Raw genomic sequence first — 25874 nt, forward strand, 5'->3', positions numbered from 1 at the left:
TGATATTTTCACGCTCGGACCAATGTGCACTGATTCTCATTCTCAACTTCTGTATCATTTTGTGGTGGCTCGCATACTCTAGGCTTCCTCTGCGCTCCTGACTCTAAGAGCTGTCAAAACACTGGAGGGATCAACGCGTAGGGAAGACAGCCGACGACAGGCTCCTAGGCTAGCTCTCTTCAAACAGGAGGGTCTGCTGATTGAGCGACAAGTGAAAGCATTTTTGATCCACATTGTCCTGCGTGCAGAGTCTCGCTGAAGAGGGCTATTTAGAATTCCGTTGTTTTGAGATTCACATCCTTCTCAATTAGATTAGCGGCGACACCCCCGCGGAACATCAATTTTTTCGCCATTTTTGGATTCGACTGCGATGCTTCACAGTGAGCCTCTTCGGAACCGTTTCGCTCTGCATCCTCTATTTCGCTCCCCCTGTCGACTTTATTGCACTTGTTTCTCGCTGCTCGCGCTCGACTGACAATCAAATCGAACAATGTGTCCAAAAAGTTGATGTGCTGAAGCGTCTGACAACTCGCAGACAACTAGATAAGCAGTGATACTTCTTGATATATGTCCCCATGATGAAGAGCTGGCGCTGGAGTTTGGAATTAATTTTTCCAAAGCCTGGTTAGATCTCATCTCATTCCCAGACCAGCCACCGGGGCATGTGAGATAATGATTGTCCTCGGAAGCACGATGAGCACGATAGTTTACCCAACGTGGCTCGCATGGTTATCAACTACGTTCTTCATAGAGAGAGACACGGGCCTCGCTCCGTCTGGCGAAAGCAGAACGAGTCTCATCCGATTGATGAACATGGATCTGTATCACCCACAGCTGCGATTGGGAAACCCCGCCGGCGTATTCACGACTCTCGCTTGCATGATGTATCCTAGTCGCTCCAAAAATTGAGCCGATGTTGAAGTTCATAAGGATCCCCTCCATTGTTCTAGTGCAGTCGGGAAACCGGAAGAAAGCCCAGAGGATGCCGTACGATCCAAGCCTGGACTCAGACGATGTGAGCCAGTCAAATCAAGTCACAGAGAGAGCGCAATTTTTTCCTGTCTTTCCATTCTCTCTCAAAGCTTAATTGGTTGATGCTCCGCCGCTAACGGTCGAGATGCGACTCGGCAGGCAGCGAAAATACGCACAGACTTATGCATGGACAAACAGGAAAACGGACCTTCCTTCTCCTCCTCTGTCCCGAATATCATGTCTGCGCAAAACAAGGGAAGCATGCTGGTTGGTTGGTTGATTAATAAATTAATCTCCATATTCTCATTAGCCCCCAACCGTATCCCGGACAAGGGCCCAGCTAGCCAGCCAGTTTCTCTCCCATGCCCTTGTAATTCGGTGCATCGTCGGCGAGGACTTGAGAGTGTGCACTGACGGGTCCGCCAGTGGTCTCGGCGAAAAAACAAAAAACTACTCCATCCCGAATCTTTCCCCCGGCTGCCCAGTATCCTCTGCCACCCCACAACTTTCTCTCACCCTCGCTCCCCCGCCTCGGAGCAGCTTTTCCCGCCTCTTCGAGTCGCGAGTGCGGCTCTCGTTCACTCAGACTTCTGCGTCCACTAATGAATCGCACGATTTGTGCAGCGCCGACGAAGCGAGTGGTCTTTCGTCAACAACACTCAATGGCTTCCTCATGAGCACGGATGCAGGAATGACGTCTTTCCGCCATCGCAGAGCTTTCTCGATCTCTTTTACTTTTCATCATGAATGGAGGCTCGCCCGAAATTCAACATTGTTCCAATCGAAGCGGCGAGATCGAGCCGGTCTAATTGTGAGTCGGTCGTAGCTCGGAGCGGCCTCGGCAGGGGAGGGGTCTAGGAGAACCCGTCAGGGAGGGAGCGTAATACCCTGCTCCAAACTCAAAGTTTAGTGCGGTTGCTTCGTTCCGCCTGTCTCAAGAACGGACTTCCCTTACACCGCCTAATGATCCCCAACGACTCAACTAACTTTCAGTTATTTACTCCACTTACTTAGCTCGATATCATCAACATCTCCGTCGGCTTCCTCTCTCGACTTCCACAACGCTCTATCCCGATCCGGATCTCGTTCCACAGGACTCAGCGTTCTCGCGAAATTCCCGAGAGTCTGCATCCTCGGCAAATACCCGATTCGAAACATCGCCGGGATGAAAAACGCAATTGATGTATCCAGGATAGAGAGCGATTCCGTATGAGACGGACGGTTCGCGACTCGAACAATGCACATTTCTCGGATTCAAAGTTTTATTCTCGGACCTCAGGCGGTCTCCCACGACCGATTTCGGGTCATGAACGCAGAGAAAAGTGGAGATCCTGCGCCTTCCGAAGATAAGAACCCGAAAGTGTACAAAAGCTCGTCGAGCATCAAAATTCTGATAGGTTCAAGCATCTTAGCCCAATGCCGAGATAAGCCATAATTCTCGTTGCCCAATTAGGGGTGGTTTGAAGAATTTTTTTTGGGGATTCCTTGCGCCTAAGTGCCGAACAACAGCTGATCCAAACGGAAGCACGATATGCCCGGTCAACCTAAGCGGGAATTAATGCTTGCTTGCTTTCTGACATGCCCGCAATATGCGTCCCCGCTTCGCTTCCGCTGTGGGAGGGTCAGCGAGGGAGGAGCATAAAAATTTCACAAAAACCACACCTGTCACAAGCAGAGGTGTCGTTAGGAAGCATCCCTACGAGCTAAGTTTCCAGAGGGAACACGGGATATCGGAGCGAAACGAAAAAACCATCCATATTCCTCAGCCCGATCCGAACGAATATCGTGTCGATTCCATGCGGCGGAATCGGGAGGCTCGGATGACCCATAAATTCTCAGATGACCAGTTCTCTGTCGTCTGGTCATCGAGACAGGTCCCACTCCCCGGACAATTGCTGATTACTGTTAGCATTGAAATCCAATTTGATATTGGTGTCCTGTGAATCTTGATGACGGTCAACTGCCTCAACCTTGTCTCGTCTTGTTTAGTTCGTTCATTGGACGGCTGCTGGTCCCGTGTAATGAGAGCCCCTTTCTTCGACGACCCGCTCGCCTCTTTCCGTGTGTTTAGGGGTGCTTGTTGTTGCTGCAGTGAGTGGGATTTGGGCATACGCCTCGAAGGGCCGCGTTAGCCCTTGGTTGCGCTCCATGTCCTCTGTCTACTCCACCCCTCATCGTTCTCCCCGCGTCCGCTGCCGTTGTAGCTTCTGCTCCTCCTCCTGTCAACACTGCTATGGGAGCTCGGTAGCTTGATCGCTGCTGATCAGCAGCAAGTAGTGACATGTCGTCTCTCGGGGCCTTTAAATGGGGTGGTTCCGATGACAGATGTACTTGTTAGGTCGCCCGAGGACTCGGAATCATCAACCAGGCTTCATTTTATTACCATCCGTCCACCATCCGGTTTTCCGAGCGCAGCTCACCTGCTCGTGGTTCCGATAGATTTGTCCGCCCGCTGCTTTACGCGAGGTAGATTAAGTCTCCCGATTTCTTCCCGTCAATGTTATCAGAGGGATTCGATGATCCCAAAACTCCGAGTTTCAACGCCGCCGGTAGAGTGTGTCGGGAGCGCCGCTCGCTCGAGTTTTGGTCCCCGTCAAAGAGTAGGCCGATTATTATCGGCCTCTGCCATGGACGTTGTTGATGGCCGCGAAGTTTAAGATCCTGCGGCACGCGGACCCCATGAGGGAAACGACGATTCCCGCTGGCTCGATAGCTGTCGGTATGCCTACATATCCGTATGCATGCTTAGCTGTCTTCTGCGGGTATCAGAGATGGCGCGATCCCGCCGGCGAGAGCTACTAAGGGGGGCTACTTTGTTTGCTCCGCGCATCTCTCTCTCTCTCGCTCTCCTTGTTTCGCCTTTGCTTTCGTTCCGGTCTCTCGGTTTCCATCACTCTGTCCTCTGGCGAGCAGTCGGTGCTCTAAATCCATTGAACGCGCAGCTGAACGGTAGCAGCGATGGAGGACCAATCAGCAAAACAGATATCTTCCGAGCACGCAATCGTCAGTATCCCAGGCCCACCACTTCTGAGGAAGATCGAGCTAGCAGGGAGAAAGGCAAGGAAACGAGCGGAGCGCACAAACTGATGCGGGCCGCCTGCCTGCCAGCCCGACCGACCGCTCGTCGGTGCTCCCGCTCGCAGCCGAGTCCGTACGCTTCGCCTGTGGGCTAGAAGCAAGCAAAATGAAGGATATCCAATCTTTTCCTCAATCTCGCTCATCTGGCTCGCGGGCGATACCGTTGCTCTGAAGAACGGGAACCGGACGAGACGGACCGAGGACAGACCGACCGACGATCTCGCGTATGATCTCAGATTTTTCCCACTGAATGAAGAAAAATTAGTGCAATTTGAGATAAGAAACGGGTGTCGATTCGTCGCGATAGGCGCCCGCGAATTTTCATAGCCGAAGCGCTCTAAGGAGTTTTGGACCTGGCAGCCGCAATGAGGGTGTTGAAGTTCGAGAGAATCACCGTGAGGAGGGAGGGAGGGGTAAATACGATGTATATGAAGAAAAAGTGCAGAAATTACTCTCTTCCACCTTCAAACCGGAGCCCTGGCGTTAGCCGCTCGGAAATGAAGAAACAGCAGCTCAGCGGGCGGACAAGGGGGTTTGAACGCTCATTTACGGCAGTGAAAACAATGAACCGGATTCGCGTCGACGCTGTAAATGAGTTTGAGCGTTCGAGACCGTGATCTTCGGACCGGGCTGCCGTTAGGCTGCATGGTCGAGGAAAAGCGAGAGACGTCAGGGGTCTGCGCTCAGCAGTTGTTCCGGTCGGTGAACAAATACCTCGAAGTCCGCGAACATTATCTAACCGCACGATCCGAGCTCGAAACATCAATCGCTCCTCATCGTGAGGGTGCTCAGAAATGGCGGCTCGGCAGTCCCCCTTCGGGTCGCTACTGACCGACAGACCGACTCTCACTCGAAATGTGGTAGTTCAGCAGCGGCGGCTGTGTCGGACTCGATTTGAGGATTGCGACGTCAGACTTAGTCTCTGGAAGAAGATCGAGTTAACTCACCGTGATTTATCTTGGTGCCGTTGACGTAACATCGTAACGGGAGCTAGTGTGAGCGTGAAATGAATTCATATCCTGTCAACTAATCAACGATTCATAGATGGCAACGGAAGACTTGACGGCACCGTAAGCCCGTTCGATGTTGAATATATCAGTGCAGCCGTCTTTGATGACGGTGTCGGAGCAGGGGCGATGATGATCATCACAATAGAAATATAATCAGACATCTTCTATGCCTGGCCGCAGCTCTCAGATCATCGCGGATCTTCCGCACACGAGCAAATGAAACGATGAGCACATTTTGCATCGGCCTAAGTCGGGGCTTAGTTAACCACAAATAACGTTTTTGCAACAGCAATTGCGACGGGTTTTGAGCCGTTCTGACTCTTACTGGATTCCGAATCTCTTCCGAGATCCCCCCGAGGCTGGGGGGAATTTTTGCCAGGGATTCGCCGATCTGGAGCCCCGATCGGGGGCTCATTCACTTCGATGCGACAAGGGAAGTCCCGACCTATCGGCGTATCCTGAAAATCTTAACCTGAGGTAATAGTCCCGACCTGGACTATTATCTTAGATCCCAATTTGGTAGAATGTGGTTTCCGCGGGTAATTTCTGTCGATTTCCGATGAGGCCCCGGATCGGCCGGTGTCCCCGAAGCGGCATTGAATGGATTCCAGGATCGACTCCGCTCGATCAAGTCCTTCGATCGAAAGAGCAATCCGTCATCGCGCGTCCGCCATTGTCACGTCTTGTCGCTTGAGCGGATATCTTGGAGCAGGATAGTGGGCGCTTCTCGGGCTTCACCAATGATCCGCTGCCAAAGACCCCAGACCTTCGGGGCTGTCTCCCTTTTCACGGGGAAGCCGACTGCTCCGATCCACGAATGAGAGTAGTGTACTCGAGAGTTCTCCCGGGCGCGACAAGCAAATTCTACTGTACTAATTCCAAGAATTAGTACACAGCCGAACCTATCCGAGTCGTGGACGGCTCCGTTACGAATCGAACCCTCTTCACCTGGTTGAGCCTTTCCTCTCGAAGTTCTTGAATCGATGGAGTCTGTCGGCGATTCCCAGGGAGCGTATGAATGATCCCTCAAATGCGAAATAGTAAGTGATGGTTCTCGAGCTCGAGCTGGGGAACTCTCCCGGACCTCAAAACTGATTAGAGAAAGTAAACGGCCGGATTCGTGCATCACATCCACCAGTGTCAGCGAGGGATGATCACTCTCTCTTTTCCCGAGGTTTACGCCTCACTGACTTCCCACTACTATAAGGGGCGTGCACCGGTAATATCAAAGCATCTTCGACTTGTTGTTGTGTTGCGCGTGTAGTGATAGATCTCATTGACAGCGATGCGAGCCGCGGCCGTAGTGTGTCTGTTCGCGGTGTTTGCTTATTTAGCGGTGGGTCTGACGTTTGCGTCGAGACCATCGCCTCCGCATCCTCATTTGAAGGAAACCCCACCGTCCAGGAGACCTCAGCGACCCTCGAGTCCTCTCCCTTCACCAGCTCCACGTCGCCAGCAAGGACACCGATACCATAAGGATGATTACCACGACAAGATGACCGCAGCTTCGGATTTCTACGCTCACAAACGCGGACGTGATCTGGAATACTTCCCCGGAGTCGGCATGGTGGAACCCTTGGGACTCATCACAGTGGCAGCTATTCCCTTGTTCGTCTTATTCGCGACCTTCTGGCTCATTTTGCCCCTTTGGATCCGAATGACCGGAGTTGGGATTCTACCCGGTGGGACGGGAGTCTTCCCCCAAGCTCTTCTTCCGGGCGGTCCAGTGGCGCCGGGCGGCGCGGTTGTTGCGGGGCGGCGGAGGAGAGACCTGAGCGAGCATGCCGTGAACCTTCTGAGCGCTCTGGACGAGACAGTGAAGAAATATTCGAAGTACACGAACACGGATTGAGTCGGACCGTGGCGGGAGTACGTCGCTCCGAGGATTTGGATCACAAGAGGGAGATTTTCGTGAACGTCACCGCTGTCTAAATGCTCAAGAAAGGTGTTCCGATATGTACAAGCGAAGTCGGGGGATCTGTTCCACGTCCCTCCGCGACCTCAAACGATCATCGAGATCAAAGTCTCTTGGAAGGCAGAGAGATCATCTTGGGCGTGACCAGCTCTTGCCGAAGTATTCATCATCCGAATTACTGTAGATGTTATTGTCGCCGTCGCCGCTCCGGCTGCTTGCGTTGCTGACGATGATGACGGCGCGGCCGTTGAGCTTGTGTGTTTGCTTATGTGTGATTCTTCCTGACGGTCCCATTGTTCACAAGCAATCGCTTCGGAAAAGACAACTTCCGTTTTACCACTTGACTAACGACGCGGCGGCTGCTACTGCAGATGACTCGGCCACGCACAACATGAACCATTATCGCCCATCGGTTGCCGACCATCAAAGGTCAAATGGTATTGTCCCACCACCGTCACCAGTCAAACACGCTAGCGCGCCGATAAGAGCGAGACCGGAGATGTCGACCACAATACGATGCTGACATAACAATAACAACCATAGAAATATTATACTCCTCAATGCTCGGACCGAGCGCTTGCGTCGCGTGTACGAGACACCCGCACCGGCGAGTACTATATGTATACGATGGCGCTGGACGGTCAAGCGAAGGATAGGCCGCAGACCATCATCGACGTCGAGCCAATGGAGATATGAGCAGAGCATTTTTGCTCGAGCGCCGGCGCTCGAGTCTTCTGTTGTAACGAATTCATGGCGTTGACGCCGGATAACGATTGAGTAATAAATGTTATTGTCGCCATAAAATTTCATCCTTAGCGAAGCATCGGATTGCTCCCTCGAATCAGGCACCACATACTCAAGTTCGAAGTCCAATAAGGAATCCGAGAGTTTCTACCGTGGGCTCTCACTTCGCTGCGAATGTCTCAGGTCTGCGGAAAAGAGTCTTGAGGGGGCAGCTCTCGGTCCAGAATTATCGAGACCGATAAGCCCAAGTCGATGTGACGCGGTTCGGAGACCTCTGCGATCCTACGATTCGGTGGCTCCAGCCTGGATTCCGCCTTGCCTGCACGGGATCTGGGCGCTCTGGTCGTGGCTTGGAGACGGCGTCGAGTATGAGTTCTTTTTTCCTAATCCCACCTACTCTCAACTCATGACCACCCGCTTACGCCAATAGGGCTGAGTCAAATGAGCGAGAATCTTGCTGCATCCAGCCTCGTTCATTTGGTGAATAGCCTCCTCAAGAAGTCATCAAAAGTTCTCATACTTTTTGCCAACTAGGTCATTGTCGGCAACTGTTGCCAGGGAGGAAATTCGAGCTTGCGATGAGAAAGCGCGGGACGGGATGATGCTCATTTAGGCTCGCTCCCGAAGTAAGTTCTCTTCACCAAGCATAGGAGCCCTCATGGCGCGGCCATTCGTTCCGCTCACTCAGAGGTGAGCGACCGATTCTTTCGATTTACTCAGCAGCGGAAAAATTCGAATACCGGATGGGTACTAGAATTTCCGGGACACTGCTCCTTGAGAGTTATCGAGTATTCCGATTGCTTTCGGCTGGAATTCGGAGAATGGTCCGCAAACCTTGCCGTACGAACTCGGACAGAAGCTGTGCGAGGAGGGCGGTGGTCGCAACAGCAATCCCGGAGTTCAAAGAATCCAGGTCGTTCACTTTCAAACCCGGTGGCAATAAAGTCATTTTGGTTAGAGACCAAGCGCCAAATAAAAGAGCGGACGGCACTTACTTCGCGTCTCATTAACGCCTCGTTACAAAGCATCGTCTCTCGCTTCCACTCAGGCTCGCTCTCTGTTTATCTTCCGGGTTATAACTCTGCTGTAACCACGGGCGGCGCCGAAGCCGGCTCGCCTTAATACATCACCAACTATCTAAATTAGGAATACATGTGATACTCCAATATCCAAGCTCGGTCTCCTGTCGGGCGTAGCTCCGACCTCGAGGTGGGCAGGTTCTTCCATACTTGAAGAGGAAATCGAGACAACCCCACGGGATCGGGGAGTTTCATCGCGATCGTCAATAATAACTCGCACCCGTCGATGGAGAGCTTCGTTTCCGACACCAGAACGATCAGAAAGAAAATGAAAGGGAAGTTTCGATGAGGGCTTGAACTCATATTCATACAAAATCTATGGTGGGCGTGCAGACTCTGGCGAGAATGCACGATTTAAGTGAGAGTTCTCGGTTTCTATCAAGAATATCTGCGGTCCGACAATGACTTCAATAGGGGCTGAGATAATTGTTAGATCGGTCAAACTTAAGCCTAAGAACAATTGTTGCGGCCCCCGCGGTGCGAAGATGTCCGCTTGCAGCAAGCGGGGTGAAGCGATTGAAGCGCTCTTCACAGATAACCTGTTGAGATTCCCCTGGCATAGAGTGAAACGTCGAAATCCGATGACTACATCGATGATGATTGCGATCATTCGATCATGAGTAAATTTCACTGACGCTCATGCTTTCGCTCACTCGGCTTTGAATGTACAGAACAATATTCCGTCGAAGTAGTGGAATTTCGGAAGTGAATCGATTTCCTTTTGTGAGAAAACGCCAAGAAAATTCTCCATATCCATGAATGATAGCAATACACCTATTCCCTTTTCTTCGAGGCGGATAATTCTTCTCCGGCTTCATCTCCGTGTGGGCAATTGCGTAAATCTGGATCGTTTCTGATTCAAAGGCCGCAAGATTTGATTGTGATGCTTCCCCGCGCGGCTACGTCGCTGACAAGGAGCTCTGACCCGCAGGGTGAAATCGCCGGGAAGAACAATGAGCCCTTTCACCGGAGACATTTTCCACGGTTCCGTTCCTTGTTTAATTGCTTGACAAGTAGAGGGCGGGAGCTTCCGATGGGAAATTGTGATATACTTAGGAAGCTTTTGTGAGCTCCTGATAATGAGGAAATCAATTTCAGGAGACTGCCGCATATTACTCCAGAACGGCGCGGCATTATGCAAGAGGAATTCAAAACATTCTCAATGACGACTTTTTGACTTTCGCGCGAACAGGTGAAGGCTTCGACAATACGGGGTGCCAGCCACAGGTCACTGCGCTTCACATATCCTGCACCCACGAAAAGGATTGGGGTATGGCCGATCAGACGGGAGAGAGAGAGGTGGTACAGCTCCGAGTGCCAATTAGCAGGTCAAATCGTACGTTTCGCCTCACTAAAGGGTCATCCTGCGAATTCTCCAGAATTGGAATGAAAGCGAAGACGGTCATACTGGGTCCAAGGCTGACAACTCGATCCTTACGTGAAGTCGTTCCAATTCGATTCGGGGCCTGGGAATCGATCCATCGATTGACAGAGTGATCATCCACCGAGCGTGCGCGGAGACACTCGTGATGACTGATTGCCTCATTCCCCAGAGAAAGAGAAGTTAAGAGAGGCTCTCCCGTTATATCGTTCCAAATAATCGGGACACGAAAACAATCTCCCCATAGCTATCTTCAATCAGCCGATGCCGAATGGGCATTCTGGAGATCCGCTTCTGTCTTTGAAGAGATGAGTCGAGAGCCTCAGAAGATTTCGGACTCCGGTCGGAGGAGAGTTCAACCTTTCCCCATCTTGACTCCGGCCTCGGAGGGTCGGAGATGCCGAGGCGCCGAGGCATCACCGTCCGCCTTCGCCGGGTAAATCTTCATGAATCATGCGAACGCCCGCGGACCCTTCATAAGCGGCCGGAGAAAAAGTTCATCAGATCACCTTTCGCTCAACGGAATTTTTTCAATTCGATCATTTTGTCTTCCAAGAAGTCAGTGACTCCGAGTTTCTTCTGCAGTCTATCACGCGGCCCCAATGACCGAAGTACCCAGGCCGAGGTCGTTCCTTGAGAGCCGTTGTACAACGTTGTCATCTTGAGATGTATTGCCTGATGGGCAATGTGGACGCTTCTGAGCAAGCGACGATTGTTACACTTCATGGTAAATGTGGAACAAACGCCAAATGGCTCCAAGTACGATGTAAGGGTCGTTCGAGAATTGACTGAGCTGACAATGAGAGTGGAAAATCTGGGTTAGTCCGCTTGATACAAACCGAAAACTGAGTCACAAGTCACAAACCACGATCCACATTGTGTGTGTTCATCTGTCTGCTTCCCCGTCTAGGCCCTTTCGGGTGTTTGTACGATCAGATGTTATGCAAGGTGCTTTGTCTTCGCCACGCGATCACATTTACTTTGTGATTTCACAGAAGCGTTCTTTCGCTTTCTCATGGTCGATCGAGCGCAGTTCAGCCGGTCGACACATTGAGCATTTATGACATAAGACATTACTTTCCTATTCGATTCGGTGCCTCCTTTTGATTCGCTTTCCGGCCATGTTTTCCTATCTCTGTCCCCCCGGAGCTCGATTGTTGTTAGAAGCCTAAAAATCCATGCAATCAAAAACTTCGATGCGCCATGCTCCGCTAAATCGCAAAATGGTTGCGAAGCTACCTTGCTGAAGGGAACAATGGCTACTCTAATTACGAGCGTCACATGAATCTTCATGGTTTCATTGTGACGTGAGCGAAGTTACGCTTACACAGTGTTCCATTCATGGTGCATATGATTGCGTCAAGGGAAAAGCCGGCACTTGCATCGTTGGTGAGCTGCGTCGTTGTACAAATTTCTTTTGATTTATGAAAAGACCCGTGACGACTGTCTTCATCCGGATGGCGAAACATGACACTAAGTCAGGAGTCAGCTAGTTCACAATCGCCTGGAGATCTTCCCTAGGATAATCGGAATGAACTAGCATATTGTGATGCGTGTGGGAGCAGTTTGATCACCCGGAGAAGACTGACGAATCGAGGAAGCAACAGCTCGACTCGGAGAAAGGAATTACATTCGACTTGCCTTACGTCCTCTGGATACAGATTCTTTATTGCGAGTAAATTTACAGTGCCCTCTATGGTCTCGACATTCTGTTTGTATATACAATGATGACGTCGTAATCCGCACCTTTGGACTTCACGCCACGTTCACGCAGCTCATCCATCGCTCACATTGGCGCCGAAGCATGCAATCCCCGGCTGCAGGACAGTGACAGCCAGACCGTCACAGTCAGAGCGAACCGAGCCGTATGACGACACCGCAATCTCGAAGTTCGTTGATTCATTCGTTGAGCTCGGGATAGGGATCTCGGACAACTATCAGCCGGTCATCAGTCCACCCGGACTCTGGACTCACCATCCGCCTCCGCGATGGTGGAGGGTGTCTTTCACGTGATGGATGATCCGATGGAAGAAGTTCTTGTGACCGTCGACCCAGATGACTTTTTTCGTGATCACGTAACTCTTCTTAGGTTCCTCCCAGCCGTGTCCTCCCGACCATCCCCCATGTCCTCCTGAGCTCACGACATAGGTCTCACCACTGTCCCAGCCGTGCCCACCAGCTAGTACAGTGCTGCATAGAGATGCCACGAGGGCCACAATGACCTGGAAGTGAGGAGAACGTCTATAGAGGTGTTTCGCGACTGAGTGAGAACAGGTTGATAAGCGCTCTGCCTAATCGATAGGGAAGAACGCTCGGAACCATTTCGGAATTCCATGAGAATCGAGATGTACCGATACGAATCCGATGTTTCTATTGCAGTCAGACAGAGGCTATCAGAGAGGACATCGGATGTCAATGAAATACTCAGATAAGAGAGATCGTACTCACGAAAACGTTCATCCCCACTCGAGTCGTTCGTTTGTTGGTAGGGCTTGACAATCTTGTGACTCTTGGCCCTTGGGCATTGCGTTTTATAAAGGATTGTGGCAGCGCCATCTGGCGGCGAGTTTGAAAGAAGAACAGCGGGTTCAGGGTCGGAGCTACAGAAGAAACTCTCCACAGTACTAGGGACATTTTCCCTGGCCAGCAAGTTAGCTGGAGAAGCAGAAGGCGAATATAATTGTTACGCTATCCGTCTTGCGGATGACCAGCGTCGATCGGAATACGGTAAAGTCCGCAGTGGGCTGATTGATGAAGGGCGCTAGAATTCACTTGAATCCTTCGGCGACTTCAGGGGCAGAAAAGAACCCAGATGTTCCATTACTGGGCATTACCCGAACTGAGGTTACGTAATGCACGACTTTCTGTTGCGATACAATCGTAATATGCCGTGATGATGTTCTTCCCTTGCGGTCGGGTAAGACATCACCTGGTGCGCTTAAAGTTCCGCGCGGTGTTCCCCTGCGGATCCTTCCTTCTTACCCGTTGAAGAATCGATTTTCCATTATGCATTCACAATCATTTCACTCCAAAACCTCACGGTTCGCTTGAGAAACTCCGAAGCTGGATATCCTCCGTCGGGGACAAGGAATGTGCATGTAAGGCGTCAGCTGAATTCTGGTATTCCCAACGGTGGACTATTCGCGGAGATACATCTGTTGAATCTCGGTCATTCGAAAGGACACATCTCTTACCGCATCTCTTGCTCGAGGAGGAGATGTATTCCTCATCGGAGTGCTCGAAAAGTCGCAGATTATACTCATCCGGAATACGTGTCATCTACCGTCGAAATTTTTCTGGAAGTTTCTCGCTGAGTTATCCGAGAATGCGTCCGGATGCTCAACTTGAGATCCCGACGTCAACCTTACGTCCACATCGAGATTGTTGGATCGTATCGGGTTCGATCACGACGGTAGCTGTTCGTAACGCTCCCACAGGGATATTCGCAAACCCCCAGAATCGACGTCGATCTGATCCCAGATTGAATCACAGATAGAAAATCTCCGAGCAATCGGTGGCAACATATTTAGGAGAATCTGATTGGTCTGATCTTGCAAGGCGACAGGCTCAACGCGATGGAACCATATATCCAGAGGTAATAGACTTTTTCGAGCTGATCATCTGTGGGTACTACAGTAAATTGACCTTGCTTGTAAAGTTCTGTCTGGGAACGTCTTCAAAGCCAGGTCAACGAAGTCTCATAATAACACCATCATTCACTTGAAGTGTTACGCGCTAGCTCGTCTTACATATGCGTCTTCTGAAATGAGGATCGATAGAGATCAGATATTTGATCTGTCGGGAATAATGATCCCTTGATGGTTTTTGAGGATATCAATCGACACAGAAGAGAACGAGAGAGATTATCGGACGAGGAAGGAGGGGGCGCGGACCCCGGTACCGACTACTGAAACCCTCGACACGGCTGCCGAGCGAGTTCTGGAGAATTTCTCCTCGGCGGGTTAGCCTATTGCTCCGAGTAATGAGGAGCCGAGAGTAAACGGGGCAGGGTTTTGGAGTGTGTGTTCGCATGGAGCACCAAAAAGAAACGAAACCGGGCTGACTGGGAATGAAGAACGAGAATAAGTGCCGCCAGCGGCACTGTGTGGCCAAATGGTCGGCTTTCCTCTGATCACATCCGCCGAAATTTTCTGCGCCCGTCGGTCGGCAAGCAGTTGGGCAACGATGTCTATTCCATTTTTAATAAAAAGGAGCAAAGCTCCGAGCTCCCCCTACCCGCCCCGGCTGAGAGAGCGTCGTCACTTTCCCGACCACACCATAGACCTTTTCGCCTTCTCCTCGCCAGCCCTTCAGAGCCCCTATTGTCCCTTCCCTCGTTTGCTGAGCTGAGACGTTTTGCCATGCCCCTGAAAGAATTCACTCCATCCTCATTCTAAATTTAAATGAAGCGCCGACTTCCAAAGAGTGTGACGCAGATTTCGCAGAGTAGAGGTCATCGCTGACTCGGGAAGAGATTCGCTCCCGAAATCGATGCTCTAGCGACGCAGTTCTAATGGGAAAGTGCTCTCGAGTGCCGAGATTAGGAGGGCTCGTATCTGGATTGAGATAGTTCTTTCACGCTTTGATACATTCAGACCTCAGAGAAAACATACGATTGTTTTGGATATTCGCTGAGCGAATGGTTTTTATCTATCAGCGGATCGACCAATCGGGCGATGCCGGATCGATCGGAGCTAGTGAATTCAAAGGTGTTATCGCTGCACAAGTTTCAACGCCTGCTCGAGCGGAGTTCAAAGCTAATATGAACTTTGTTAGATGGAGGAGGGGTCGAGTTTGGAAAACGGGGATAAGGAAGGCTCGCCAACGGGCTCCAGGGGAGTAGAGATATCTCCCTCTCCCTCGCTCGCTTGAGCGGGGAGGAATGGCAGGCCGGCCGGCCAAGGGGCGGGCGATTCCAAATGAGGTCATTTGTCTCAAGGAGGAACGAAACGGGCTGGCCGCGCCAAATTGAAAATGCCTGTCTGAATGCTAACAAGGAAAGGAATCAGAAAAAAAAGGAGCTCCACAATATCTCGTTTCCAGCTCCCTTTGTGTGATATATAGAAGATAGGTCCGTTTGATTACGGGGCATTTCGTCCAAATTCGAAAAAAACACAGACTTCATCGACTTGTCTAGGACTGACCGAATTGTGATGGTTTCGTTACGTTTTGGACCTCTCCTGTGAACTACGAACGATGCTTTTCAAATCATTGACACGCCAAACCAAAGATCGCCTGTGGAAAAGTCGGCCCTTATTGCGACGATCATTCAACGAGGTCGCGGACGACTCAAAATTGAGAGAGTCGTGTACTGTGCAGCCCCTCACCTGACATCAATAATAATGTTCGAATTTCAACGGCGCGTCGAGCCGCGAAATCGTCGATGAATGAGACTCGACTTCCTGAGGATTTTCTCATGAGGAGGACAGGTGAGAACTCAATTTACGACATCGATAAGCTGAGTGAGCAACAACGACAGGTCAAAGAGACCGTCCTCTCCCGGAATCCCTCAGCCGCAGATAGACGAGATATCGTGGTGAAGAGATAGACAAAGAAACAGACAATTAGGCGATTCGAGCCGTCAGACATACGTGGTCGCCTCGGATGACGACATGAACGTGGCTGTGGTTGATCTTAAAACACAGTCGAAGCTTCACTGTGTCGAGTCGCTCTGCGCGATCTCGAGGCCTGCGGACCTCAGCGTCGACGACGAGCTCACCTCAGAGCACCGCTGCTGACATCTTCGCTAGTTTCTGCGTGACCATGGCTCGGGTAGCGAGATGGGCGAGACTTCCGCCCCATTGAGATCCCTGCAAAAATCCCCAGTCGGAGACCAGCTAGGCTCAATCGATATTGGTACGGAAACCTCAAGACACTGGTGCGCCGTCTACGGTGAGTTCGAAAAGGACTTTTCGAAATATATGTATGCTCTCTAAGTGAGAATGATCGAGATTTCAGTTCCATTCATACGATTCAATAGGTACCTATCCGCAATGGCTCCCCGTGCTCAATTAGATTCCGTCGAGATTCTTATTGACGCCTTCGATCAGAACCAAAATGACGAGAGACTTTGCGAATGCTCTCCCGGGCTCTCTAAGTCTGAGCATGCTCCTTCGCCTTTGCTACAGAGACAAGGTCTGAGGTTTGAATCAAAGAATCATAACAGCGACTGGGCTCGACACGTTACCGGAACCCTGTTAGGCGTACTTGCCGGCCTGTTTCTGACCCTCGGGTGCCTGGTGAGTAGCTTTGTGAAATCGATGGACGTGATGCAGGCTACCGGGCTCAGGTTTCTGTTTGCTGCTGTCATCCTGCTCATCTTGATCAGGATTTTCAGATGCCAAATCGAGTAAGTATATTCCCGGAGCGGGCACATCAGTAATTTCTCACTGTTCATTTATGAATTTATCTCCCGTTGTTTGACTTCCCCTCTGGGAATCCCATCCTTGATGTTATCTAGCTGCGTCATTTCGGAGACTAGGCATCGGGGCTCAATCGAAAGTCCGTAAGACTATACTGACGGAGAACTCATCCTACGCCCGGATCGAACCACGGGGATCTTGCGCCCCGAGCTGTCAGAATAACGCTCTCGCGAAACTATCGGTTTGAAGATAAAATCTTCAATACCGAAGAAAACGCTCGTTGTGAATTGTTTCAGTCCGAAGCTTGACCTTCTTCATGAAACTTGATCGATTCTCAAGATGACAAATCGAGGCGAATTAGTTCTCTGATCCGAGGCTAGAAGGATGGGAGAATATTCTCCGGCTTGTCTGGACATATGATTGTGCTCGGTACTTTATTTACAGACGACATCTCTCAGAAAACATTTCTTTTGACGCTCGAGAAATGCTCGGTTTCAATAGCCTGGTAAAGCGCTATTCAAGTTTTTGGTGAATTCATTATGTGCTTGTCCATCGCGATGAATAATGATGATTCCTGCTTGATCGATGCTCGTTCAGAAAACCTCCGAATCCACCCTGTCGACCGGTCCTTCGGAACCCTGATTCTCCTCGAAGCGGAGAAAAAACCATAACACCCTAGGATAGGAATACCAAATGCTGTCTACAAGTCATACTAACAAATTGATGGTCTCATTCAGTACCTCGAGCCCGAGGGCGCTGAGTACCTGCGGGTAAACCAGCATCAATGCAAGCTCTAATTACAGGATCGATTTCGGAACGCACGTAAAATTGGTGTTCCTCTCCTTGGTCCTCGCCGCGAGGTTTATCGCGTTCGCCGTAGGAAGTAATTCGCTCCCGATGGCCGAGTTCTCGCTCCTCGCGAACACCGTTCCAATCTATACGACGGCCTTTGGCTGTGTTTTCCTACGAGAACGATCCCTGAAGAAAGCATTGGCGTGTGCCATGGCCACAGCCGGCGTCATCACAGTGTGTCTTCCGAGTTTCGCGGGAAACGGCGTCATCTCCTTCGAGCAACAGTGAGTTCTGTCTATGGAGAAAACTCGCATGCCCACCCTTCCCGGCAGAATCTCTCCAGAAGGGTCGCGAAAATTCTCGCGGGAGCCTATCGGCTGTGATATTGGAGATGCCATCTTAGAAATCGGACGTTAATTTGATGTTTTGGTCGAACATTCCCAGGAGTCGGAAGGTGATCGGGTACTCGAGTACTCTCATATCGGCGTTGGCGAACGCCGTCGCCTTGATATGGTTGCGGAACTTGGGCAGCATCAGCGCGATGTGGGTCTCCCTGTACGCTTCCGTAGCGACTTTCCTCATGGCCGCCATCGGAGCCGCATCAACCGAGAACCCTGTTGTTCCGAGTATCAGCGATCTCGGTTATGTCGCGCTCGCTGGAATGTGTTCGGTCATGCAGCTGCATCTCCCCGCCATGGCCTGCGTTCTGACCGATTCTTCGAGAGTCGCGATTTCCATGACGTCGACCGTGTTGTTCTCGTTTATTTTGCAAGCAACTGTTCAGCGAAGCGCGCCATCTTCACTGACCTACGCAGGCGCAGTTCTAGTCGTCCTCGCCATGGTCCTCTCCACCTTCAAGCGCAGCTTCTTCAGAACGTAGGTTTGAAGACAGGTTTCCGTTAGCGATGTGTGACCCCGTAGAGTTTGACTTTCAGTTTTCGCTCGCCGATCTCTGATCGATATCACATTTCATCATGCTTGCAGAGATGGGGACGATGAGAAAAATGCGTTGATTAAAACAGAACAGCCGAATCACAATTGGCAGCGGTACGGAACGGAAACAGCGATCGGAGAGCCTGAGAGGAGCCGTCTGTGTAAGGCCTGTCGCTTAGCACAACAACTTGTGATAATACATAGGTTCTAGAGTAGGGCGCCCATTCGAGGGCGTGGTGATAATTTGATCTCAGAAGTTCTTTAACCGGAGTATAGGCATCGTAGAGCTGAGATACTCTCACAACTTTCCGGGCATTCCACATGAAGCGCACAATGTACATGATAGGTATCTGGATTCAATCAGTAATTCCCCGGGCGGTTCTCTCGGAATTGAGGAAATACAAATTACCGTCAAATGTGTGTTCGTCTCTCGTCATTCCACCTTCATATTTGTGGGAGTCTCAAGGGATATATCGGAATTAGATCCTATCCACGGATTATCTCCCCGAGACAACGAATCACCGCATGATCGTAACCCTGATTTTCCGAGAGGAGTCCATGTTCCATCGTTGGCTCACCCCCGGAATCCTCCTCTCCCGAATGTAGATGAGAAGACTCACATCCGAGAGCATATCGGAAATTGCTTTGACCGAGGGTACTTCCCATCGAACCCTGCTAATTTCGAGGAGCTTCGCTCCAAAACGCTGACTTTCACCTCTCTCTACTGGATCAATGCGAAACCTGCAGCTGCCAGAGGAGCAGGCAACTCGACATGATCAGCATTGCCGCGTCAGCACTCCGTCTCCAGATGTGGCCTACTACCCAAACTGAATCCTCTGATAAACCCCCGACCGCCGATCGTCGATGCGACTGTTTCGGATAGAACACCTCTTCCCCCATCAAAGAAACTTCTTGCTCTCCGTCGACTCGTGTCGCGCAACATTCCGTAATTTATAGAGACTCATTCTCCGCTGATATGGTCTCCGAAAGTCGTCTGAGACGGACGTCTCGAGTGTTTCCTACTTTAACCTCGCTGAGTGAGTTCCCGTTTTTGGGATGTAACAATCTAACGTCCAGGACTATAAGGGATCGAACAATTGTCCCGTAGTCGAATTGAAAAAGGAAACTAATTTGTAGAGGAGATGTTGGATGTCTTTGTGCATAAATTGACACTAAATCACCGTTTTCCTCGTCCCAGAGACTTTGACCCCGAGGGGCTCAGCCGACACATTTGCGAGATCTGCCAGCCTTAAAAAAAGCTGGCAATTCGAGCTTGGGGTGGAATTCGCAGAATAGGATCGCACGAGTTTGGAACATTTCACCACCACTCGACTCCGCTGAAGTCTGCGTTGGCCTGTGTCCACACGGTGGGGGAGTCCAAAGGAGGTTCAAACTCGCTGCTGCTGCTGCTACAGGAAGCTGAGATCGGTCTCATCTATCTAGAAATTATTCGAAAGCGATCCAGGGCGTTGTCAAAATAATCTCGGCTATTGGGATCAAGTGCTCGTGACATTATTCATTGTCAGAACCTCGCAGATTTGTGGTCTCTTCCTGTGTCGACACTAAGCTGAGGGTGAGAAAAAATCTCGAGGAAGATATCGAGTAGGAGGACGAGGTGGAGGACGCTCTGCGGGAGAGGACAGGGAGGTGAGCGTTAGCGCGAAGGATGGAAAAAAAAGATAAAAACGAAGCTATATCTCATCCGCGGACGTTGCTCGCTCGGCTGATGAAGGGGGTTCCGACCCGCGCCCCCTGTTGATGACTGATATCTTTCTGTCACCGAACCGCGCCACCTGTGCCTCTCTTTACCCGCCTGTCCGCCAGCCCGCCCGCCAGCCAGCCAGCCCGCCGTCCTCTGCCCTGTGGAGAATTTTTTTACAACGAGGCCTCAAACTGCAATCAGCATTTATCTCGCTCGCTTTTTTCCATTCAACCATTTTGCCTCTCGTTGGAACGCTTACCCCACTTTCCGTTGCCCACCTCCTCCTCCACTCTAAGAGTGCCACTCGTTCGCCATTCATTGGTTTTTTCGACCCACATAGTTCGTTGCTCTCTTTCTTTCCATCTTGAAAAATCGGTCTCTTCATCATGCCCGCTTGTGATCAAGTAATCGCTCGGCTTCGAATCCTCTTCCTTGTGGGATGCGAAGTCCCAATGCTCGGCAGTCACCGCATAATGAACCTATCATCTACGTTCAGTAGGTCATAAACTCCCTTCCTTGAGGATGAGACCTAGCAATCAGGGGATAATTGAGATCCTGAGGAGCATTCAGAAGTTCTCTATGATTTACTGGCCTCACCCGTTTGGTCATCTCTCGATGAAATGACCGCACCTACAGATCCGTAGGTTCAAATATTTTGACCTCGCTTCGAGTGGGTAGAGCGAATCGGGCAGAAAGATCATGTAAGGAGCGGCTCACTCTGAATGATACTGATGTACGTTCCCTGTTCCCTTCGCGAGGTCTCAGGTGTCTTTTGATCATATCGTCGCCCTCGAATGGTGCAAATGCATGGATCCAAGATCTCATCCTCAGATCACGCTCTGAAAGACTCCCCCTTGCATGACGACCACAGACGAGTGCGCTTGCCCGCCGTCTTGGTGATTGAGATCATTGGTGAATCTTGTCCGGGTATTATTGTCCAAGCTTCAGTCCACTGTCTCAGATCCGGCGAATCAAACCACGGTATAACGATATGAGCATGTTTTGGGCAGGAAATCAGATCCACATCGGTACGCATGGAATTGAATCCGGGTGTGCTCGGCGACTTCGGAACGGATCTTAGCATCGACGCAGACCGGATTGTCACCTGCCGACGGGGAATAGGGCTTCGTTCAAACCAGGTAGCACCTCGCGGGAGGCGCGGACGGCGCGGAATGCTCGGACCATGGCTTCCGAGCTTACCGGATCCATCATCAGGGTTCGACATACACATCTCTATGAGACCGTTTCGAGGAGAGATTCTATACTTATGAACCGATGAATGAGTCCGGGCAGGACACGGGAGATTCCGACCAATTTCTCGCGCTATGATGCCCGACCGTAATGGTATAATGGTGATGCTATCAAGAGAGCTCCTACAAGCTCCTGGTAGTACTCGTCGGATTTCTGGGTGAAAAGTGGGATAATTGAAGAATCCCAGGTGAATCAGGATTCCAATGGTGGTATCGATGGGCAGACGGAAGAGCTTATCGTACTCTCTCCCTTGGGGTCAAAGGGGAATCCGAATGCGTATTCCACTCGCCTAGCTGAGATGTGCACGGATGAAACATTTGACTGATCGAGACTGGAAATTGATAATAATTGTCTCACTGGTAGCCCCCATCCTAATCGGAGACGGAAACCAGGGCGAGCGAAATCGGCAAGGATGGAGAGTGCACCGAATGCTTTTCGAAATCTCCGAGTCTATCACTGTCGATCTCAACATATCGCGTCCCTTCCCGCCAGACCCCAGATGCTGAACACCATGGATTGTCGGAAATTCATTTCACGGGGGACTCCAAGGCGCAAGCGGACCTTCGTGCTGTGCGCTCTGATACCACGGGCTGGATAGTTACTCACGGAATTTTCGAGTCGGCGGCCTCCCTGCTCTCGTCAATGCGAGTAGGGTACTCGTTGTTCCATCCGTGCCGCCTGCGGTCAGTCTTCGCTGCTCCCCATCATGTTATATTCCTACGCAGGGCCTTCAACCGTTCGTCTTCCGCAGTATACGTGTCGGTCAGAGCCATCATCGAGAAGACCGCTCTAGTCCATCGATGTGACTTGATTGAGCTTATCCTTGTGAAGTATCGGATTCTGCTCTGAGCTTCTCTTGCTTCAAATGAACATCGAGCTTTGTGGTTTTTTTTTGTTCGCACCTCGTAGTCATCCAAGTTTATGTCATCTCATAGTACCCGGAAGAACTCCCGACAGGTGAGCTAGCTAGTCTGTCCACTTACAAGAGACGCCCTGTGATCTCTACCTCAGAACACTCGAGGACACTAAAGAAATCGGGCATTTGACGTCATCCGAATTTCTCTCGGGTCGCTCTCGTCCTGTCTCCAGTGGATGGAGAGTGAGTGGCTCCGACTGCGGAAACAAAGTGACCAAGTGCATCCGACTCCTCTCCCCACTCGCCACAGACCCTCTCACGTTTTTCCGGCGTCTGCGCAGTGAGCAATCGTCCAAGCAAGGTGCGACCGCTCCGAGTCCCGAAAGAACGTGATCAATGAGTGATTCCTTTTCGTCAGATGCAGAGCCCACGAAGATAATCTCGGTGACACTCTGCGTGATAAACGAGCAGGGACTGTGAACTCGAGTGACACTTATCCCGTAGAGTCGTGACGGAAGTTCGGATCCATCAGCTCCCCATGGATTCCACTCCGAAGAATCAGCGGCGGCCAGAAATGGACGGAGGCAGAGAAGATGAGGACAGAGCAGAGGAGTGGGAACACGAAGTTCCTCAATTTTGCGGCTCGGACTGTAGATGTGTGTTCTCTTTCCTCCTCATCGAGGCAGCTGTCCATCTGGGCATCTATCTTAATAAAATGTTCGAAGATTCAACCACCACCAAAGAGTATTACCGGGAGAGGCAGACACTGGGTCTCATCATTTCCGTCGTGTGCCTCATCGCGCCCACTCTGATATACACCGTCTACGAAACGCTCCGATCCGTACTTTCGGAACACAGCCTACGCGACATTCTCACGAAAATGGTCAAAGGGCTTCTGCTGATCCCGTGGCAGATCAAAGCTCACATCGATTTGCTCCATTTCGCGGCGGCGCAAGCGTGTTCTTGGCGCCCTCTCGAGACCAAGGAGAAGCAATACCTGTCGAAAATCAGGCAGGACGCTTTCGTGTTGGAGTTCTTCGTGGACTTTTACGCTGGATTCTTCCAACTGCTGTTGCAGTTGCATTTTCTGGTGGCCATGGTCGCGACAGAAAATACTCATGGAAGAGCATTCTACACCGAGATCCTAGCGTCGAGTCTCGCAGTTCTGTCACTGATCAAAGGCCTCCAGAGGAAAGACGACGGCTGCCTGACGAAATCCTTCTCCTACCTGGGATGGACATGTTTCTGTGCCTCCCGGGTGATCGCCTTCGCGCTCTTGTCCGCCGTCATCAGCTACTGGGTTCTCGTTGTCCTCCTGCTCCACGCAACCGTCGCAACGGTGTTCATTTTCCGGATCGTCAAACGGGTGCGCCGAGAGCTGCGCGCAAAAGCGATTGAAGACGGCCGTCAGTCGAGTGTTCCGAGGCGCGAAAACAACGGCGTCCTGGCGACGTTGTGCTTCTTCCAGTTCGGACTACCGTCCCTGATGTACTGGCCCATGATGTTTGAGTTCAAAAAACGTATCTACATCACATTATTCTTCATCGTTTCGTTTTCGGAAAACGTACTGTGCCTCGTCTTCTGGCTCGCTTTCAAGAATGAGGATGTCAACCAGGAGCTCGGCAAGCGCTTCGTCGTCGCGGTAGTCGGCCTGACTACGATTGGGATCCTGGCGATTGTACTCTACGTGTGCTGCAAACCGGACAGAACAGATGAGGTGGCTCTCTCACATATCAGGGAGACAAACTCTAATAAGTACGGTATTTTCTTCGATTTCTGTAATGCCGTGCAGATCTTGCCAGACACTTCTGAGATCGACTTGCGGAGAGAGCAAATCGCGCGCTTGCGCCCCGACTTGTAGGACGCATTCCTCCGAGAGGCCAAACTCGGTAGGATCAAGTGGTTTTCAGAAGACGATCGAGTCACTTCACGGATGTCAGTCCCACCCCCGTCGATCGTGCGTAAGACCGTCCAGAGGTTGAATAATTCGCCACGCCGACTGCAACCGATGCGCAGAGGCTCTTCCGCAAGGCATGTCCTCGGAAAGTCGCGTTCCTATTTTATTTACGTCCGTATAAGGTTCGGGAGTAATTTTGTCGAAGAAGTTTCGAAATTCCCCGAGCTCGACATGACTCCGCGGAAAGGTTGATACTTCGCCCGGAAACGGTTTTCGGGCCCGAAATGACTTATGTCCCGACCGATTTGTTAACATTACAATGTTACTCGTTAGAGTGTTTCGCCTCAGAGAATCGCGGCATTTGAGGATGGATTCGAATGGATGGTACGGGTTAGATCCGTCGCGGATCGGGCGCTGTTGCGGTCCATGTTGACAGAGACGTCAAGCGATGAATCAGCTCGGTGGCCATCGGGAATGCGCTCCGATGTCTCTGCATTCGACGTTTCAACGTTGTACAAAGAACTCCAAACCACAGCAGAATAAACTCGACCTCCGTGTCTGTCCGATCAGAACGAGTATTCCTTGTTTATCTTACGCGGCTCCGATGTCAGTTCATCCCGATACTATTCGGACATATTTTCAACGAACTCATGTCCCTTGTTGACTGCTCGCAGACACACGTCCTGGCGAGCTGATGTTTCGGAGTTGACCCCGTCTATTTGAAATGACTCAGCCGAGAGCTCAGTGTAATACGAGATGGTGCCCTCCTTGTGCGCACTAATTTCTTCCATTATGGAAAAATGGAGACTTTGCTCTTGCTCGAAAAGCACATCTTCTGACAGGGGTAGGGGCCAGTAATGACGAAAGTTAAATCAAGCACATCGAATCGATAAGGAGGAGCTCTCCGGTGAGCTGCAGCCAGCGTCTGCAATCGTATGGTACTTTTCCCTGAATTTTGACTTCGATATCAACCTGTTCGCTCGATCTTGGTCGGAACCCGCAGTTCTTTGCGGGGAGTGGAATGTCGCGATGCTAATACACTGAAGTGAGGCGGGGGCAGAGCTCAATGGAAAGCGACAAAAGCGCAGCGCGCTCCTAGTATTGGTCACTGGCTATCAAGCTTCTATAACACCTGACATCTTCATTCTCGCTACCAGAGTAGCGTCAGCGGACGCTTCTCACGGGTCTGGAATCATCGGAGTTGAACGCTGCTCTGCGAATTCCTTCGCTTTTCTTATCCACACCGGGACGGATTCGGCGCCCCGAAGGAACGCGTATCCCTGTATCCCGAAGCTATGCCCACCTGAGATTCTTTCGATCAGCCCCGTCTCTGGTCTCTCCTCTGATTCACTTCCACCCCCAAACGATTGTAGACCTCCAAGGGTCGGCTCAATGATAAGCTCGCAACCGAATAAGTGGTCGAGTTTCCAATATTTTCGAGTCTGCTTTTATTCATTTTCGTCACAGTTACAGTTGTTTCTATACTTTTGCCCGTTCACCTATCATTGGCATACCTTCTCTCCTCTGCACATCCGACTCGGACACTCTCTCTTTAGGTCTGTCTGGCTCTCTCTCCTTCCCTCTTATTCTCAATAGACGATACACTTCGAATATTCCTCCTCTAGAGTTATCAGAATCCCTGATGCGTTTCGGAAAAACTCAGAGTACGGAGAGAAAATCAAGCTAATGGGAAATTCAGTGAACATTTGACTGTTGATTCATTACGATGGAGCCGAACTCGATCATGTGTACATGGAAGCCGGGGAAACTCGAAAAGGAGAACAGCTGAGCTCGGAATCGCGTCCCTCAAGAAGAGGGCTCTCGAAGAGACGGGAGCTCCGCTAAGCAATCGGTAGCCGCAAGGGAATTTTGAACAGTCGATTCCGCTATTTCGAGCCGACT

General features: G+C 50.9%; 2 protein-coding genes across 2 annotated transcripts; both read left to right on the forward strand.

The window, feature by feature from the left end:
* Positions 1 to 15574: 15574 nt before the first annotated feature.
* LOC100904517 (solute carrier family 35 member G1) lies at positions 15575 to 18484 on the forward strand. The gene is made up of 5 exons (XM_003744792.2): positions 15575 to 16071; positions 16308 to 16528; positions 17345 to 17617; positions 17778 to 18209; positions 18318 to 18484. The coding sequence occupies exons 2-5, from the start codon at positions 16440 to 16442 to the stop codon at positions 18475 to 18477; spliced, it is 954 nt and encodes a 317-aa protein (XP_003744840.1). The 5' UTR covers positions 15575 to 16071; positions 16308 to 16439; the 3' UTR covers positions 18478 to 18484.
* Positions 18485 to 22442: 3958 nt separating this feature from the next.
* Positions 22443 to 24530, forward strand: LOC100904189 (uncharacterized). The gene has a single exon (XM_003744872.2). The coding sequence runs from the start codon at positions 22614 to 22616 to the stop codon at positions 23934 to 23936; it is 1323 nt and encodes a 440-aa protein (XP_003744920.1). The 5' UTR covers positions 22443 to 22613; the 3' UTR covers positions 23937 to 24530.
* The last annotated feature ends 1344 nt before the right edge of the window (positions 24531 to 25874 follow it).

This window comes from Galendromus occidentalis, unplaced genomic scaffold (assembly GCF_000255335.2).
Source record: "Galendromus occidentalis unplaced genomic scaffold, Mocc_1.1 scf7180000077475, whole genome shotgun sequence".
NCBI lineage: Eukaryota > Metazoa > Arthropoda > Arachnida > Mesostigmata > Phytoseiidae > Galendromus > Galendromus occidentalis.